Source organism: Schistosoma haematobium, chromosome 5, assembly GCF_000699445.3.
Source record: "Schistosoma haematobium chromosome 5, whole genome shotgun sequence".
Lineage (NCBI taxonomy): Eukaryota > Metazoa > Platyhelminthes > Trematoda > Strigeidida > Schistosomatidae > Schistosoma > Schistosoma haematobium.
This window is the reverse complement of record NC_067200.1, coordinates 12,704,820-12,725,864: the sequence shown is the minus strand read 5'-3', so window position 1 is coordinate 12,725,864 and position 21,045 is coordinate 12,704,820. Positions and strand designations below refer to the sequence as shown.

General features: G+C 34.4%; 1 protein-coding gene across 2 annotated transcripts in view; it reads right to left on the bottom strand.

Moving 5' to 3' along the window:
• Positions 1 to 5,956: 5,956 nt before the first annotated feature.
• Positions 5,957 to 21,045, bottom strand: part of MS3_00009176 (uncharacterized protein) — a gene marked incomplete at its 5' end in the record, with an annotated part of 60,368 nt that continues 45,279 nt past the window's right edge. The window contains 5 exons of one of the 2 annotated variants that reach the window (XM_012940605.3): positions 5,957 to 7,520; positions 13,310 to 13,532; positions 15,781 to 16,082; positions 17,172 to 17,638; positions 20,433 to 21,003. In XM_012940605.3, the coding sequence (XP_012796059.2) occupies positions 7,221 to 7,520; positions 13,310 to 13,532; positions 15,781 to 16,082; positions 17,172 to 17,638; positions 20,433 to 21,003 (1,863 nt within the window). In that variant the 3' untranslated portion in view covers positions 5,957 to 7,220. Of the gene's footprint in view, positions 7,521 to 13,309; positions 13,533 to 14,982; positions 16,083 to 17,171; positions 17,639 to 20,432; positions 21,004 to 21,045 lie in introns of those variants that run through there. The other variant, XM_051217510.1, reaches the window with a different exon arrangement.

Genomic DNA, 21,045 nt, shown 5'->3' with positions numbered 1-21,045 from the left:
ATTAATTATAAATAATAATAATAATAAGTTGTTTTTTACTTGATTATATCATGAATGTGGAGATAAAGAACATAAGCAACAAAAAAGAATATGAACCAGTATTCCATTGGAATTGAAAATTGAATTAACTTTTCGATTCTGTAATGAACACTGAACATTTTCAATGAATTTGAATATTTGCACCAAAACTTTCTTACAAAATAGTTGAAATAAAAAGTAGGGAAAGGAACTATGTTTTTAGAGTGAGACAGTTTTAACTGAGTGCATTAGACATTGATCATTTCATGATTGAGAAAATTTCATGATGGCAATCATTGTCTTTTCATCTAGAGATGGTGAATTTAGTAGAAATCATGAACCGATCAAAGTTGGATAACCATTTAAAACCTGGATGCACTGGATGACCATTTCGTTTTAGTATGAGACTCCTCAGCAGTGCAATTTCTCGACAGCACAACCGAGAAACGAACCTAGAACCTTCTGTCTCCGTGCTAAACAATGGACTTCAGCCGTATCGGGTGTGAGGAAGGTACCCACAGAAGGTAGCGGAAGATGGTCGATTAATGTCATGAACTGATTGAAGTACATCATTGGATTCCAACTCAACGGTGTAGAGGTTAAGAGTTTGCATGAGAGACTGAAGGCCTTGGGTTTGATTCCTCGTTGCTGAGTCATGGATTCGTACTGCTGAAAAGCCATTTACCAGTAGAAAATGACTGTCCGGCACTTCTGGGTTTTTAATGATTCTCTAACTTGAATCAATTAGTGATTTCAATGATACTGTCTTCACAACCTCATACTGAAGATTATGAATTGACTCATGAATAAGTTAATGGTTGAAAATTCTTAAGGATTGCTCAAAGTCATTTAGTCCTCTTTAGTGTTAAATAGTTCTTCAGCTTAATCCAATCTGTGGTTACTTATCGACCTCCTCCAACCACCTAAAATCTCAATACAATATACACAATATCCAGTCAATAAAACTAATTGCAACATCATAGCTTGATCGATGAAACTCAATTAATAGTTGAAAAGTTTTAGACACGTATAACATTAGTCACTACTCGGAAAATAAACAGTTGTGAGTGTCTCAGTCCTACAGAAGGTCAGTCATGACCCGAAAAGCTCAGTAGTTACGTCACAAAATAAGAGGCTAGGTGAAATAGGATCAAATATCATAGGGAATATCAGTTCCCTCTAAATTACAGATATGTCTCCCTAATGAATGCAAACCAATACGAAACATACACCCAGAATTCTCTATTCATCAAGTCACTAACAGAATAAATGATAATAACCTCTGTTTAAAAAAAAATAATTTAATAATAAAAACCTAATCAGTACCTTAGAATGAAACAATATACTATCATTTCCTTAATTAATTCACTTAAACATGTAAACGTTCATCATAACGATACTCTCTATGTTTCAATCGTTAAAACTAATTGAAAAAATCCTACTCATATTTTATGGGTCATTAAATATATCACTTTAAAAGTTAATATATCTTATAGTAAGATTGGAGGAAACCGGACATCTACTATAATAATTATAATAATAGTTAAGAATTAACAAATCGTGCATACCCCTTTTATGTGGTACATAATTAAAGTTAATCACGGTCAACAGTTCTTAGAGTCTATAAACCACTGAAGCGTAATGATACAAAATATTGGGTCACAGTACAATTAACAAAATGAAAGTTAACGAAAAAATATAGAAAAATTTTTTAACTACTTAAAAATTATTCAGTAGCCAAATATTTCACTTAAAACGTCACTACAAAGATTTAGTTGTTATTTACCAAAATTATATAAAAGCGAATTCTTTAATTTATTTTTTAATAAAGTACATGATTCACATATATTCATTTTATTTTATTGAATACTTCAAATGCTAAATGATTCCATATTGGTTCTAACTAATCTGAAGATGAGTATCAGAAGAATTGTTATCAATTCATCTACATAAGTTTTGGAATGTAAGAAACTGTGGATAAACAACGGAGGTAAAGTATTACACGAATTCTCAATGAATATGACTAAATTTAGGTCCATAAAACTAGAAATTACCTGTAGAAAAATATCTAGTTTAGTCTGTAATATCCGCGGTCCCACTGTTTATACTTGAACACGTGAACCATTGCTATGCTCACTATGCGAAGTGGAAATACAAAGACTTCGGATACGGATTTATTCGACCCGGATTTCTGTCGACATCAGTAGTACACACCACATAAGGAGTATGGTGACAGCATTAAATTTTGTTCATATAGCAAGCAACGCTGGAGACGCTGCCCTCAAACAACAGAAAGAAATGGTAAGAAAATGTTGGGACTGGACGACGTTTCGTCTTAATACTTCCAGGTTTTTAACGGCTGCCTGAACATGATTGTTTAGTGATTTCAATGAAATATAAACTACTCATAAAATTCCCGTACGTGTTAGGTTTATAGTAGCCGTTCTTTCAGTACCAAACATCATGTATCTAAAGCATTTGTTGTCCATCCAATGTGTGAATGTTTTAACACAATTGAATTTTGAATATTATGGATAAAAGAAACTATGACCATTTGTCACGAAACAAGTTAGTGAGTCAGCTCAGACCAAACGATTGGAAATCACCGACGAAGTTCATGTGGAAGGTCCCCACAGACAACAGACTGTTAGCACATCGAAATTATTACGAAGCGAATTGTTTGACAACTCGTTATAAACCGATCGGTTATTTTCGGATATAAAAATGTTGACATTAACATCGACTCAACACCAATATTCCCACTACTGTCCTTATCTCAAATACCGATTGGTCATAATGAAACTACACCACATGTTATTTTGTCTGAGCAGATACGAATCGCATCATTTGAAACATTTAGGATCCGAACAGGAAAACAGAGAGATGGTGAAAGATTATAAATATTGGTGAGAATGTTGGATGTAGTCACCAATCATATCAATGATAATTTGAAACCCTTATGAATATTGTGAACATTGAGGAAAAACTTTACTTAATACTAAATTGTATTCCACCTATCTATTGCATTACTCTATCTTAACAATATTGTCACTATGACTGATTTAGTCATTCTGTCGATTGAGAAATGAAAAACTGACTGCTTAATATTATTTAGTTGAACAAGTTCACGAGTATTACATCAGTACATCTGTACTAAGTTGACTGGAATATGAATCGCTTACCAATCACCACACTGATACTACACATGAATACTAACTGAAACTGATAACTATTGAAAGTGCATATATCATGTCACAGAGAACAGTGGATATCTGTTTGTATGAATTTGAAGTGTAATCATCGTAGATCGGATCCCACGTCAACATCGCCTTCATTTCTGAAAACTTGGTAGCTGAAACAATAACGCTAAACACAGTGAAGCATTTTCATGAGAATGCGTTGATAACAAAATAATGTTCACTTCGATGATAATGTTTCGGAAGACTGTCAAAACACTGATCAGAGGACCATTTGATATGAAACATGAAAAACTGATTGAAAAATGTCTTGATAATTTAGAAATATCTGTTAACCCGCCTGTTTCAGAACTTCCAACAAACTTGTTAGATGTTCCGTCAGAAAAATATTCGCTACTCTCGTGATTCAGTTGGCAGCAATTTAACAACCAGAACAACTGCCATTATGTCCATTATATTGTCTGCTCGCATTCCTGAAATTTAAGGAAACTCGTTAACGTGATACAATGTGATCTGTGGGGAGAATGTCAGTAGTGATCACTACGATTTGTATTGTCATTTATCACATGTATAAAATGCAATCAAATTGTCTCGTCAAATTTGCATAATTAGAAAGTCTATAGTTCTCCTACAATTAAACCTGTCAGTTCACTTCAATCCTATAGGAAAAACAAACACAACATTCGGATATTTTATTAGCTACCGATATCAGTAATCTGTATCTAGTCGAAAACATGTTTAATCCATGTTTTTAACGGAACTCACAGATTTACGGTTGGACGATATGGTTGAAACCATTGAAAAGTAGGTTGCTAATGTGTCTGCAGCCATCGGAATCACACTGGACTGAATTTCTGTCACTTCCAATACACAGTTGTATTACTTCCCTAATATGTTGCATTTAGCAAGTTTTTAAAAGCAACATATGATGTACAGTCTCTCACTTAGCATTCATTCACAACAAATTTCATGTAAATCATGTAACTATAGATAAAACCATGACAAAACTGTATAATATCAAATACATGGCTGCAATCATAAGGGTATCGTAATTGTAACCAGAATAAACTGACAAATATTACACATACAACAAACCAAATTCAAGAGATTAGCTTAAAGTGTGAGATATTATGTGTCAGCGAATCCCAACTACTTATTGTTTGTAATCAGATGAATCTATAACTTCCCAGCTTGCCAGTGTTTACTTATTTCAAATATATATATGAAAGACTATCGTTTTCATTTACTAACAGTCTATGTCCAACTGTGTGCGAATATATATATGTTCCGCCCTACGATGAATTCTTTTTTCAACCACACATACAATGTGGTATTATTTATTGTCAGTCCTCGAAAATTATCGAAAAAGTTTCTCGAAGCTAGGAAAATGGTGGAAGTATTTCATCTAATTACTATTCAACCGAACTTACGAAAGATTTCTACGGCAACGATAGACAATGTGTCACCGTGAATGGATGATTACCGACTTTGTCACTAACTTTCGCAGATCTACGTACGTCTCTAGCACGTTATTGTCACATATAAATACTCTTGTATTTTGTTTTTAAATTAACGGCTCACTTCTCTTCGACTATTTGAAATTCAAGTTTTCGAGATTTCTCGGAAAGATGGCTTAGGAGATAGATTTAGAGCGGTAAGTCCTTAAGCTCCATAATTACCATTTACTTTTTATTTTTAAATAAATTCAGATTATCAAAGAGTGCTATGAATATATGTAGTTGATAAAATTATATTCAGTCAACTAACAAAATGATTTCCCCATAATTACGATCTAATGTGATCTACATTGACAACACTAACTCTCAAATGTAAGTCATATATTTATGTACATAAAGGAAAATATGCCTATAGAGATAATGGGAAATATACGAATTGAAAGATATCTTTGGCCAATTCAAGTTGTTATGTTTTGAAATGAACGCATTTTCATCAAGATTACAAAGTACGTTTAAAAACATTTCCTATATTCATAAATAATATCTCTAATAAGGTGAAATGTAAACTGGAATCGACCTGGAATACTTTCATTAAGGATAAATTCACTTGGTATTGTTTTACTTGTATCTTCCCATTCTTATTTAGGACTGCAATTGGTCAGTCTCATATATGCATATGTGAATCCTGTGCAGATTGCCTCGATATAGCCTTAAGTCACAAGCTTTTTAGGCAAAGATAACTTAAGGCTATATCGAGACGATCCGCACATGATTCACATATGCATATATGAGACTGACCAATTGCAGTCCTAAATAAGAATGGGAAGATACAAGTAAAACAACACCAAGTGAATTTAAACTTTACCCCATTCCACAAGCAGGTGGCTATCAGGACTCAGTAGCTAAGTGGATAACGCGATGGCGTTTGAAGCGAACAGTACTGGGTTCGAGTTCCGAGTTGAACATCAACTCTGGGATGCAGATACATTCGGCTGACGAGTCCCAAATAGAACGGAACGAGCATCCTGGACTCCCTGCTAGCCACTATCCATCTTTGCTTAAAAATTTCATTTAAGATGTTTACTACTTTTATTTGATTAGTAGTTTCTATTATTTCAAAGAAATATATTCAACCCACACAAATATTAGTATGATATTTCTTTACTCAGATTATGAATGAACTTTCCTCTTTTTAAAAGCACTATATATCTCAGTTAAGCTGAATAGATGTTAAATAAAACAACCACAATGTTGAGATGAGTTGGTGTTGATCAACAGGAAACTCTGGGCTTAGGTTTCGTGTTATTTAACGCAAATCACGAAGGTGTATCTGTAAACTTGAAGGAACTGATGCTTCTGACGGATTCGATCCCGAGTGACCCAGATGCGTAGTCAACGCTACAACGGCCTGGATAACTCAGTCGTAATGTCTCTGACTATGAAGCTGGTCGATACGTGATCGAATCCGTCAGGGAGTATCAGTACCCTCAGGATTACAGGTACACCTTTCTGACAAGCGTCGAATAGCATGAAACCTAAGTTCAGAGTTTCCTGTCGAGTACCTCCAACCACCATTTCATCTCAACATGGTACACACAATGTCAAGTCACCTAAACTAGTGGCTACATTGCCACTAGGTTGATAGAATTTGATCTGCACTAAGAACGACCTGATACACACGATGTTGGTCAGTACCCACCCAGTGATCAAATCAACTGTAAAAACAATCAGAAATAATAACAGAAAAACATGATTCTCTCAATCATGATTGATATCTATATCAGAGAAATGGTTAATATAACAATGAACTAGCAAAGGATATTATCGGATGTGAATGACAAAAGCCGATGGAGAATTCATCAAATGGATCATAATGATAAATAACCAGTAGTAATAGTAAAATTACATAAATACACGTTTATATCATGAAATTGATAGCTACTATAAGAAAAAGGCGAAAAATAAAAACAAACAGGACATTTTAAAACAGAAAGGAATGTTTTCATTATAGTTTTAGAATTATGTATAAAATGATGCATAGATTCATTGTTTTAAAATTGAAGGTATAACCGGAGTGGATGATTCAGCATTATTAATAATAATGACAAAAGGGAATCAAATGCTAATTCAGGAAGACAAATAGTTATTTCTATCCAAAGATACATATAAATACAAAATTAGGAGTGATTAAAAAGAAAAGTGGAGAATTGAAGAGAGACAACTGGGAACGAATATGACACATGTAAGTGGGGGAAGAAAAAATACCGAAATGATCAAATGATAAACAGAATTCTAGGATCAAAATTATTAAAAAACGAAATAATAAGAAAAATTTATTGGAACAGAATAGAAGTAAATGCTCTTTGAAATGTGAATGTGTCTATTTTTATTCTTTACCTCTCTCTCTCTCTCTCTCTCGCTCTTTCCATTTTGATGGCAATTAATATACAGAGAAATAGGGAAAAGGGGATAAAATTATGAAGACTTAAATCAATGATGAACTAGAATGTGAATGTACACGAGAAAATGATTGTGTAACCACATTAACCTAGGAAGATAATGATGATGATACAGTAACTTGTGAACAACATTCGATAGTTTGAGTTTCAATTATATTACAATTAGATGGCTTTGAATAGTTGGAACTATCAACAGCAACACAATGATGATGATGTTGTTGTCTCTGTCGTTGTCGTCGTCTTGTAAGACCACTATGACTTCGGTCACGATAACTTGACAAAGGAATAGTATTATTGATTTTTTGCTCAAAGGATGAGTTTAATTTACAGTCTTGATGTTCAATTTTCCCATGTTTATTACGTGTAATATTATTGATTGTATTGTTATTCTTACAACGAGAACAAACATATTCATTGTCCTGAATACATTTCTAGGAAGAAAAATAAACGGAACAGCAAACAAATATTTTATTGAGGCATTTTCAATAGTATGTGTTATATACAGTGTATCGATAAGGGGGGGGAGGAGAGAAATGTAAAATTGCCAAGTATGTTTTCTTTATAGAAAATGAAGTTGAATAATGAAATAAATGGATTTTATTCGGTTAGACAATTGACATATCACCAAGATACCATGCTTATAATACACGATGATTCAGATAATTAAAATAACCCATAGTGTCATTGAATAAGAAAAAGAGAATTCAGCGAAGAAAATTTTCTTTTCGACGAAATCATTTACTTAAGTTGTACATTCGTATCTGGTTCTGTTGTACCAAGACTATATGGACTACCAAAAGTTCATAAGAATAATAACCCACTACGTCCTATACTGGATATGAACGATTCTCCCTATCACTTAATCGCTAAATGGTTAGTTAACATTCTACAACCTGTTAAAAATCATATCAACAAACACAATTCTCTTGATTCCTTTGACTTTGTTGACTCCATTAGAAATATCAATGTATCCGGTAAAAAAATGTTCTCATTAGACGTCACTTCTCTTTTCACAAATGTTCCCCTCACAGAAACCATTTGTTTTTTATGTGACTATATTGAAAATAATAATCTTGATATGCGTATCCCGATACATTACCTTAAAGAACTACTTCTAAGATGTACGCTCAACGTGCAATTTAGATTTAATGATATTTTCTATAAACAAATAGATGGAGTTGCAATGGGCTCTCCATTGGGTCCTCTCCTGGCTGATTGTTTTATGGCGAACCTAAAAAATTCGGTACTTCGACCAATAATTGAAAGATTTCATTTATATAAAAGATATATGGATGACACTTTCATTATTTGCGAAGAAGACAGTGACCTCAATGATATTTTGAATATTTTCAATAGCTGTCACCCATCAATCCAATTCACCTTAGAAGCAGAGACAAACCACGAATTTCATTTTCTTGATATCCATTTAAAAAGAATGCCTGACGGTTTATTACAGAGATCGATATACAGAAAACCCACTTGGAATGGACAATACACGAACTTCCACAGTTGGGTTCCATTAATTAGAAAAAGGAACTTAATTCATTCTTTATCCTCAAGGATCAGGCGAATTTGTTCCAATGACACAATAGATGGGGAACTATTTTATCTTCAACAGACCCTCATCAAAAATGGTTATCCACCGAGATTCATTGATAGAAACTTGGTACCTAGACCCCATGATAAAGCATTGACAGTAGAGAAAAAACTCTATTTATGAATATGGAATTTAAGGGAGATACAGCTGCTGAAATCCTAAATAAACGGATTTCGAAATCAATGAATAAAACATTCCACGCAGCTAAACTTCGAATCATCTTCTCTAGCCGACCTACCATTCTGGGGTGTGTAAAGGACAAACTTTCGCTTTGGGCCACTTCAATGTGTATCTATAAATTCACTTGCTCATGTGGGGCATGTTACATAGGCCGCACAAAGCGATCATTATCCAAACGCATCTCGGAACATTATCCGGCTTGGCTTTTGAAAGGGGAGCGAAAAACAATCAAAAGTTCAATAGAGGAGCACTTAATCAACTGTGGACATATCGCTCCAAAAGACTCCTCGTTTAAAATAGTTTACAGAGTCAAAGGAACTGGATCGAAGGGGGTTCGAATCAATATTTTATGCACCTCAGAGGCATTGGCAATCCACAAACTAAAGCCTGAACTTTGCGTGCAGAAACGATTTGTCCAACCTCTTATCCTTCCCTGGCCTTAATGGGTATGTTTCTAGGTGTTTTTTTTAATGCACTTTTATTATTATCCATATTTTAAATTACTATTTTGCACTTTAAACTCTAATCATCTATTATTATTACCTTTTACAAGTTTTCTTGATTATCATTCAGTTTATTATTATGACCTTTGTTGTTTTGTCGTTTTTCTTCATATCTGTCAATCGTTCAATTGGACTATTATCTGACCCTTAAATTTTGTTAGTACGTTAACCTCATTTGTTATTTATTGTCGAATTCATTTTTTGTGATACAATCCTTTCTATCCTTCTATAGACATACATTTTTCATATAACTATATATACGAATGTACAGCTTAAGTAAATGATTTCGTCGAAAAGAAAATTTTCTTCGCTGAATTCTCTTTTTCTTATTCAATACACGATGATTTGAATTTCCTTTTGTTTTTCGTAACAGTAATGTGATATGGGGATGAATAACTGATTTATAATACTTTTACACTTCCCCAATTGTAAGCTTAAGTTGAACTGTTGATATATTAAACAAGAGTACAGTATAATAGTGTAGTGAACAGAACACGAATGGGGACAATCGAATGTATTTAATACAAAATTACAGGACTTCTTAATAAAATCTTACAATCATTAAGTAAATGCTTAATTTGAAAAATGTCCACCAATTGTCTCAAAATCACTCAGAATTCATTGTTCTTGCATTTCCATACAAATTGCATTCTGTGTTTCCATTCTTTACTGTTCGATCCTCTTGTCTCTCTGCTGCCAGACCTTATGTTCACGACTAACATCATATACTATTTATGTCAATATAAGTAGCACACACCACAATAGGACGAACTTAAAACAAGTCCGACAAATTTCCAATCAGTTCTTAATTATTCAAAAAAACAGATCTTATAAATGGATAGCTTACGAAAAAGAAAACAATACCATTGTAATGGACGAAGACTTCTCGAACTCATCTTGAGGAAACCAGTAAGGATTAGCTATTTAGGGTAAGGATTAAGGGTTTAGGGTTAAGGTTTTCATTACAAGCAGGAATCAACTATCATGCAAAAAAAGATGAGCGAATTCCACGCTATCTGATTAATTCATCCATAAAATATAGCGTCACCAGTTGAAGATTTGTTTCAGGATTAAGATTTAGGTATAATGCCTATTTGTCTGTCATATAAAATGTATTGAGACAGAATCGGGTATATCATATGTTCGATAGTACCATTTCTACTTTACGATGATAAATAGTTTCTCACGATCGTTTTAAACGTTAAACGCTGTACAATAATATTTCTGTTGTTCGTTATATATGTAAAGAAAAACCGCGTTTTTGAACGTGATTGACTCGTTCCCATAATATACTTCTACTGATATATCTTTTAGTGGTCACAAATAACGGTCAATTATTTGTGCCCCTGTTACTCATTACTGCATCATCAATCCACCTAATTTATGAACAAATTATGATTTCCTATTTATGATGCGTTGTGGTCTTGTAATTAATTCATATTATTATGTACGCCAGAAAACAATACATATTAAATTTTTTTCATTGAGATCATGAACCGATTGATGTTAGACCACCACCTTTGGAAACCTGGAAGCACTGGACGGCCGTTTCGCCCTATTGTGGGACTCCTCAGCAGTGCACATCCACGATCCCGCTCGCGGGATTAGAACCCAGGGCCTTCGGTCTCGCGCACGAACGCCTAACCAAGTGGACCACTGAGCCGGCAACCAACGGTGATAGTGTCTAACATCAGCCAATCCACGAAACTGCGCGACCAACTTCCGTTGTACTGAGGTAGATACCTGTCTCTACCCGACAAGGATTAGCTCCAATGGTCACGGCTTCTCACTATAACTCCGAGAATTCCCTCACGAAGCTAGTCACTAGTGAGCACATGTTGATTACTAGTATAGGGGTTGTGGAAATTATTTAGTTTTTGATTGAGATTGTTGGTTTTTCTCGCGTTCTGATTGATCAGGCTATAGGTAGACAGAATACCAGTTAGCGTTAGCATACGTAGTAGGCATAACAGGTAAAATGAATGTTATTAGTAACATTAGAGTAACCGGACTCATTATCGGTGAACTCAATAAATTAGTACTCCTGTTAAGTAAGAGTACAGAACTTAATATATGTCAAATAAAACCCACTGGGTAAAGACATCTATCAAAAAACGAATGAGCTAATAATAACTTCATGCTAGCCTTGATGTTATCACCTCAAACTGTAACCTACTAATTATTAAGTGATCACAATACACTATTCTCTTAGCAGCTTAACAATATAAACAACATTGGTTAGTATTTAGAGCTGGATAAACATGGTTTTTGTCGAATAAACACGTAGAGATACCTTCTAGGACTGCTAGTAGTTATGACGTAATTGGATAGACAATCAATTGCATTAACTCAGCTTGATCTTCGTGACACACAATCACTAAACAATGGATATTTTGATTACTTTATTATGTACAATACATACGTAAACGGAAGTTAAGAAATGCTTTGTTACAAAACTTAAGGGATTTCGATCTCCAAACTATCTATTAAATACACACTGTATTTTGTTTTGATCCAGAAATGAAAATATGGTTATGAGATTACAGTACTAGGACGCGATGTAGAGTTGAAATATGTTCCAACGACGCGGTACACGGTTGAAGAACCTAAACACCTTTCAGTTATTCCAGAGACGTCATGAACGATGAAGACAAAAATGTAAATAAGCATATTTACCGAGAGTATATAGTGTATTTTGAAGGGGATAACGGAGAAATACTTTAAAGCTTTTACAGTCATGGTTAGGATATTCATTAGACAAACTAATTATCATAATATTAAGTCCAAGTAGCATACAAGGGTTCACTTTTATACAGACAAAAAACATTAATTACACTATACAACTTTATCAGTCTGTATGGTTACAGAAAATAATAATTTTAACGGTTACAGACTACTTTATGTCTGTGTGTTTTCCAATATTTAATTAACCATCAAGTTGTTTAGTGGAAACTTTCCAGTCGGTGAATCTGACATAATCCAAGTAGTCTGAGCACAAATATGGGTTAAATCGAATCGGCATACAACATTAACACAATCCAATCAAATTAATATGAGGAATATTGAAAGAAATCGAACAAAATACCGTAGAAATCATAAAAATTAAGTAATAAACATGGAGAATACTGTTTAAAAAAGAACGAAATAGTAATAACATTGAAGGACTACCACTGGAATATTTAAGATCAAGGAAAAAAGATAACGAGTGAGTACATCTTCTGAGTTATTATGATCAACTTCAGATCCATATTGTTCAGTCACCACCATCAGACCATCAGATAGTAACAATCTCATACATTATTTATTTATTTTAACACATAGATATTGGTACAAGGAGGCACCAACTACATATGCGCCACACAAATCTCATTTGATATGTGTGAGAGCTGTGATACTGCCCGGATGCCCAAACCAAAGCAGGTATACATTATTTACTAACAATAATAAACTGTTATACGCTCATACAAAATAAACAGATAGACAAAGATACACAGACAAACAATTAGGAATCATGTACAAAATAAATAACTAAATATATAATAGACAAACACTAATAATCAAAACTATAACAACTTACATTCATCAAAGATTTTTCATCCAAGATTCGTTGCTCTTGTTCTGGTTTTGAATCTTCAATGAAAATGGCCGTGGACAACGACGATGGTGGTGGTGGTGGTGGTGGTGGTGGTGGTGGTGGTGGTGGTGGTGGTGGTGGTGGTGGTGGTGGTGGTGGTGGTGGTGGTGGTGGTGGCAATGATGAATTCTCATCATTGATTATTAAGTGACTAAATTCTTTTTCTAATCGAGCTTCAGTAGATTCAGCATTTCTAAGCAACATTTCTACAGCAGTTAAACGTGCATAAAAATTAGCTGTTGTCTCCTCGTCTTCCATTCTTACAACCTTTCTGTTACAACCATTGGGCATATTATTATTATTATCAATATTATTATTATTAGAAAGATTCTTATCAATTGGAGTATTACCTTGATCAAGAAGAATCTCACTATTTGATGTGGAAATGTCAACAACATCAGATTTCGGTAGGCTCTCAACATTTTTTACACATTGATCACAACAATCACGAGCGAGATGATCCGACAGTTGAAATGATAGATTTCTTCTAAAAATTCATAAAATTAATATGAACAGGACAAGAGAAAAAAATTTTAAACAAAGTTCCATTTAATATTCTAAACAAATTAATTTTTCAATAGTCGAGATCATGAGTCAATTAAAGCTAGACCACCATGGAAAACCTGGAAGCACTGGACGGCCGTTTCATCCTATTGTGAGACTCCTCGGGAGTGCGCATCCACGATCCCACCTCGCGGAATTCGAACCCAGGATCTATCAGTCTCGCGTGCGAGCGCTTCACCTTTAGACCACTGAGCTGGCAACCAACGGTGTTAATGTCTAACTTCAACTAACCCACGAAATCGAGCGACACATCCACCATTGTCATCAGTGAGTTACTATCTCACAAAAGACCCCGTTGAACTCCACTGGCCACTGCTTCTCACTAGAACTCCAGGATATACCTTTTGAAACCAAATTTTTCATGATGATCTAGCTTCAATTGACTCATGATCTCAACTACTGAAATTACTATAATATCCACAAAAACCCCTTCTGATATTAATTTTTATTGAAGAGAAAGAATGATTGAACCGATGTTAGTTAAGAACATGGTCATATAAATCCATTGATAAGATCTTAGATAAACAATGTTGTGAAATGAATTAAAATTGTAAATAACTCTGTACTACTAACTATAATTAGAGATTAAAACTTACTATCTGATTGTTTTTAATACGCCTGAAAAAGTTCAATTGAGTGAAATTATTGTTAATGATGTGAATATTGAACTAAATGAATTAAAGTGTAATTTAAATAAAACTGACTATTATGGACAGTTCTAGTCTTTATTATTAACTTCTTTATCAAATACAAGATTTGTGTTTTAGATGGTGGTTGGAGGTAGTCAACAGGAAACCCTGGACCCGGGTTTCGTGCTACTTGGCACTCGTCAGCAAGGTGTACCTGTAATCTTGAGGGAACTGGTGCTCCCTGGCGGATTCGATCTCGTGTCACCCAGCTTCACAGTCAGAGACGTTACCACTGAGCTATCCGAGCCGTGACTAACCTCCTGTAGGACTGAGATGTAATCACAATTGATTGATCACTGGGTGGTGATCAATGTCATGCTTGTCTAGTCCTTATTAGTGCAGATCGAATGCTATCGATCATGTTGCAATGTGGCCACCAGTCTAGGTGACTCGACACTGCGGGCACTAATAAGGACTAGACAAGCATGACATTGATCATCACCCAGTGATCAATCAATTGTGATTACATCTCAGTCCTACAGGAGGTTAGTCACGGCTCGGATAGCTCAGTGGTAACGTCTCTGACTGTGAAGCTGGGTGACACGAGATCGAATCCACCAGGGAGCACCAGTTCCTTCAAGATTATAGGTACACATTGCTGACGAGTGCCAAGTAGCACGAAACCCGGGTCCAGGGTTTCCTGTTGACTACCTCCAACCACCATCTAAATCTCAATACATAGTGCCCGCAGTGTCGAGTCACCTAGACTGGTGGCCACATTGCAACATGATCGATAGCATTCGATCTGCAATAATAAGGACTAGACAAGCATGACATTGATCACCACCCAGTGATCAATCAATTGTGATTACAAGATTTGTGTACTTGACATCAAGTCAAACAAACACCAAGTGTATAGGTTATTGATACTAAGTAGTGAAAACAGACTTGGTGGAGAAAACAAATTTAGTGTTCAACGCAAAATTACAGAATACTTTGGCAAAATATAAAAATTATGCATTAAATACTTCATTAGCAAATCTTCCATCAATTGTTCTTTACATCCTTCATGATTCTTCTAATTCTTAATTGCTTTATGTTTTCCTATGTTTTTTTTTAGTTCAATCTTCTCAACCTTCCTTTGGTAGGTATTCTACTTCGGATCGGTTTCACACATGACTTAAATCTGTCAACATAAGTAGCATAAAACACAATATCACGTCATTTCTTGAAATGTCATAGGTAAAGTGGATTTTGAACTTGTCACTTAGTGGCTGAAAGATGGTCACCTTTCCAATAAACTATCATCGTCATCAAATTTGTGACAGGATCGCCGACGCCCATTGCTGAGGAGTACCATAGACATATCATGGACAATAAAATAGTTGAGATAATAAACGGATTCAAACATGAAATAATCATCAAAGAGTAATAAAATTCACTTTCATAGAAAAATTTAAAAGACTGTAAATACTAAGGAACTTATAGTTCCAAACAATTTCTCAGATACAAATAACTTGTCATACAAATCATTAAACTTACATTATTGATCGTAGACTATTTGTTTCCTGTTTAATCTCATCTAGTTGTGACGTAATAAGAGTCAAAGATGTAGAATGTGGGATGGAATCTTTCACTGTTACTGAGTCCTTGATGTTGTTTTCGTTCATACTATTCACTAGATTATGAGGATATTGGTGACAGTTTAGAATAGAAAGGTTAGAAGTAGGAATTTCCACTTGACATCCATAATCAGAGGATGACTGATACTTTCGCGTATCTTTTAACTGTCCTAAATTCAGAGGAAGATCATACCAATCGTTGTGGACATGAATCGGACTATTCTGGTAATTAAAACGGAAATTTACGATAATCAGACAAATCTTAAATTATATATGATTATATATGAGATCTTGGGCATTTTTATATTTCTGATGGCTACATAACAGCTACTGAATTATTTTAAACTAAACCATATACAACAGTCTAGGTGTCCATATGAAGAGATCATATTTCAAGTGAATGGTTATCAATAATTGCAGTGTAAAGAAATATGAGTAGAACTTCCCAATGTTGTCTCCTACTACTTCCATCTCTTTCATCTCTAGAAACTTAATTAATAATCTGTCTACATTTACGATAATTCGTTAATCACTACAATGCCATCAGTTTTGTTTATCATTGTAAGCAACTGGTGACATGTGAAACGGATCTGTTGACATTTTTACAATCAAATTAGTTTAGACTGTGTTTAACCCTACACCCAATGAAAAACTGACATTTAGATTTGCATCGTTATATATTTCTCCAGGATACAGCTGAAGTAAATCATTGGATTTCAAACAGTTAAGATGAAACTAAGGGAGACAATAGCTTTACCTAACATTTGAAATTTGTCTACAAAATATCAGACGAACTCAACAATAACTATTCTGAGAGTGATTTGCTATTTTAATGAACAAGTTCGTCGTCAATCAGTCATAGGCAATGTAGAAAATCACGCATGTACATGATCGGTTCAAGTAGCCGTAGCACCATGTCAGCACAGAGATGTGAAATTATCAAGACAAATACCAAGTTAGTAGAAATAGTAACAGTATCAGTATTAGTGATAGTAGAAGGAAGCAGGTGAATATCATGTGGACCCTAATCACACTGCATCTACCTACACGACTCAGCTTAACAATCAATGATTTCGTGAACTGGTGGTAAACCTTGATTTTGCCATCCCCTAGCTTTCTTCCAACGTAATCCTATATCAGTAAACATTCTGCATGGAGGAAGGGGGTACTTTGATGGGCAAGTTTCATACTATACAATACTTAAAGGCTAGGATCATGAAGTCTAAATAAAATACTCTGACTAACCCAACAAAAAGTACTATCAGCAAAATATATTACTATATTAACATCAATTTCAAACGACTACCTTACCTCAATGTTAGTTTGTTCCTCTTCAACAAGGGTTACAGGAGGATGATAGTTAGGCATTGCCATTGATGAAGGCCGAGTAGTTCCACCAGAACCTGGTGATGAAAATTCAGCTATCAGAGCCACACCTGATGAAGTGGCTGTACGAGAAGAATTCGATGAATATGAATTTCGATTCCAATGTTTATTCAATTTTTGACATAAAACTGGATCACTAGTAATCGCTTCTGTATTCATTATTGTTGTTGCTGTGTCATCGGATCCACAACGAACAGGAAGAGTTGATGAAGAAATTGGAATACCATCTATATTGGAATTTTTCTGTAGGACTGTCGGTTTATTACCAGTTAAACAAGAAACACATCGTCTAGCACTAATTAATTTAGATGATTTCATATACTCTACAAGAGCTGGATCTCTGGAACATAAAAAGTTTTCAGCTTTCACATTCCATAAACTGACTTCATCTCCTAAAATATGAAAAAAAATTTTTTTTTTTTAATTGTCAGAAATTGTTGCTTAACATGACAGTTTTTCATTTCACAAAAACTAAGAACGTGAAACTGATCGATCAGGTCGTGCAAAATATTGATGAGCAATCACACTACAATAAGCAGTTAGATCTTCAACGTAGTTGCTATCGTGGTGTGGTAGTCGGGCTTGCATATTGTAATGAGACAAACGAACTGTATTGGCTGGAACATCCATTCCTTCAGGTCTTACCACACCAAGTAGGTTGTTTGGAGTACGGTAAGACTAGAAGCAAAAAACTTGTAGTTTGAGGAAGAAGTCGTAATGCTGACTGTATTGAGATGTGAAGTAGTAAGGTTTCTATTTCAGGCAATCATCATTTGCAGCGATATCGCCTTATCACAATGGAAAGGGTTAGAAAATACCACACATAAAAACAACACACCTTGTATTATCTCACGGATTTCCGTTGCTGTCTGCAAGGCCTTAAGAGTATGAAGCTAACTCGTCTAACATTACTCACAAAATACGTGTTCAGCCGGCCCACGGGCATTGCAGTCACGCTCCCAGGTCTGAAATGCTCCAGCCGCTACTTTTTAGAATGATAAAATAAGGTTAAGATCAGAACTTGGTTCTCTATAAAAACTTTTCTATACATGCATGTAAACTTAATTGCTTAGTTGATGTATAAAATGACCCGCTGGTTAAAGAACTACAGTTGATGAGGCATCCAAAATACATGAAACGGTCAACACCTTCCAATAATTCACTTCTATCCACGAACGAATTAGGCATTGACATAGGTCAGCTTCGTGAGAAACACATCTCCAACATTTTTCATCATTATTCATAATGATTAGAAAGTTTCTTAGTTATTTATAAATTGAAACATTGAAAGACAGAGAACAGTTAAACTCGAATGGGCATTAACCAAGAGTAGCACACTAGGACGAGACAATTGTCCACTGCTTTCTGGTATCCAACGGTTATCGAGCTAAAGTCAATAATGTCAACTGGAAACTCCTAATGCTAATAAAAATCAAATAGTATTTCAGTTAATTTTCTCAATGAGTCCAATAAACAGATACAGATAAACACTCTTATATAGTCAAAGACGATTCAAATGATATGATACATTGATTGACCACTAATTGACGGGTGATTCTATGTTTATCTAGTTCTTTGATATTGAATGAATTCTATCGATCCAGTTGCAATATAGACACTAGTATAAATGACTGAACATCACATATACTTTGTTGAACCTTTAGGTGTTTGGAGGCCGTCAGCAGAAAAATTTAGATTTAGGTTTCTTTCTAGTGGAGAGTCATCAGCAAGATGAAGTTGCATTCGTCAGGGGATTGATGCATCCTGTGTAATTCGAACAAACGTTAGACATATTTGTTATATGCTAGTGAAGATTAAATTAACGGTAACTTCTGAGAACTATTAGTGGACCAATATTACATATATATTCCTATCGTATAATTGTTCAGTAACTAGATTATGAATATCTATATTCTTCTTATTATAAGCTTCATTCTGACCTACAGATTATTATTATACGGTTTACTGTTCTTAAGCTATGTTCAGTTTATTGATTACAGTCTCCCACGTTCACAGCTACATTTTGACTTGATCTTGTGTAAATGTTACTTCCTATTTTATGGTATGAGGCGGTCTGTTTGGCTGGTATACAAACCAAGTATGTTTGAAATTAATGATTCAAATAGTGAAAGCTGTTGTTGACGTTGTGAACGGGCTAGGCGAACAAAGGACCAATAAAGACGCTACGTTGCTCATACAGGTTGAACGTCATTGGTTTAGCACAGCACTAAGATTGAATAAGTCGTATTTCGATTGGCGAATAAATCACGTGATTTTAAACCGGCCTTAAAAACACAACAATATTCACAATACGGTACATTACTACTGAATCCTACAGCAGATTGATTATGGTTTAAATAGCTCGATGGCAGCGTTCCAGTACCATAGAGAGCATCTGTCCCATGAATACTACACGTATTCCCCACTGAAGAGTGTCAACTAATGCAAAACTTAAATCCAAGGTTTTCTCTCAACTACATCCAATTATCTAAGATCACAATAATTTATCAGCGCTTTGAGGAGGGCGTTAAGCTCTATTATTAGGAGTTAATCAATCGATAATATTTGAATAAAATCCCCACCACCTAAGACTCATTTAATACCAGACTAGTTCTCATTCTAAGTCTTCCTATCTAACTATTATTCATTAAATTTCGCCAGTTATATATGCAAGAATAACACTTGTCGTGTCCATGCTACTGTCCGGTATATATATGTTTATTGTCGTCTTTGTAATTTGACTACGATTTTGCGTTTTTGTATTAACTGTATTAATTTATAATTCAGAAAAACAATATAATTATTGGCTATATATATATATATATATATATATATATATATATATATATATATATATATATATATATATATATATATATATATATATATATATATATATATAGTTACCTGTTTTGACTACAGTCGTGCTAAGACTCTGTGTGCGATAGTATACGAACTTATTCAAGAAATCCATCTGTAGATAATTACTTCCTACAGATGTTCATTGTAAAATTACATATTTCAAACAGCTTATAAGTAAAAAAGAGTATTTATAAACTTCCCTAATTATTAGATAAACGACTTTGAAGTGATCAAAGTGTAATTGGTTAAAGATAGTAAGCAAATTTAATAAAAGAGGGAAGAATCATACAAAAATCATTACCAATAAACCTATGAAATCATTACCTGAATTTCTTCGACTGATATTATCATTATCACCATCATTACTAAAAACATTTGTACATGTACTAGTGGTAGTGGTCGTACAAGTAGTATTAGTAGTATCACTAGTAACAAGATCCGAATCTGCTTTGTGCAAAGTTGAATTATCTGACTCAGATATAAATGTAAATGCTGTGCACAAGGGTGATGAATAAATACCATCTGTCATAAGTGCTGTACACACTGAATTACTACCACTATTATTCATTATGTTCAGTGTAGAATTGTTATTATTTTCTGCTTTATTATTATTGTTCTCATTATTATTGATCCAAGAATGACATTGTTTATGCGAAAGGAATTGTTTTAAAATACTCTTATTTCCGTCCTTCCTCTTCGGTTTCTTTTGGTCATTAGTACTACTATTATTATTATTATTGTTGTAGTCATACATACTTGTCGATGATTCGTTGAATGGTACAGAATATTCTAAACTACTCATACTGGCATATCGACGATTCAGTGTGGATGATGGCAAATCACAGCGGTCTGACGTTTTGTCTTTCTTCGACCAATACAACGGATAGTTATCAGTCTGTAACAGCAGAAACAGTGGATTAATCAAACTTTCTAAAAG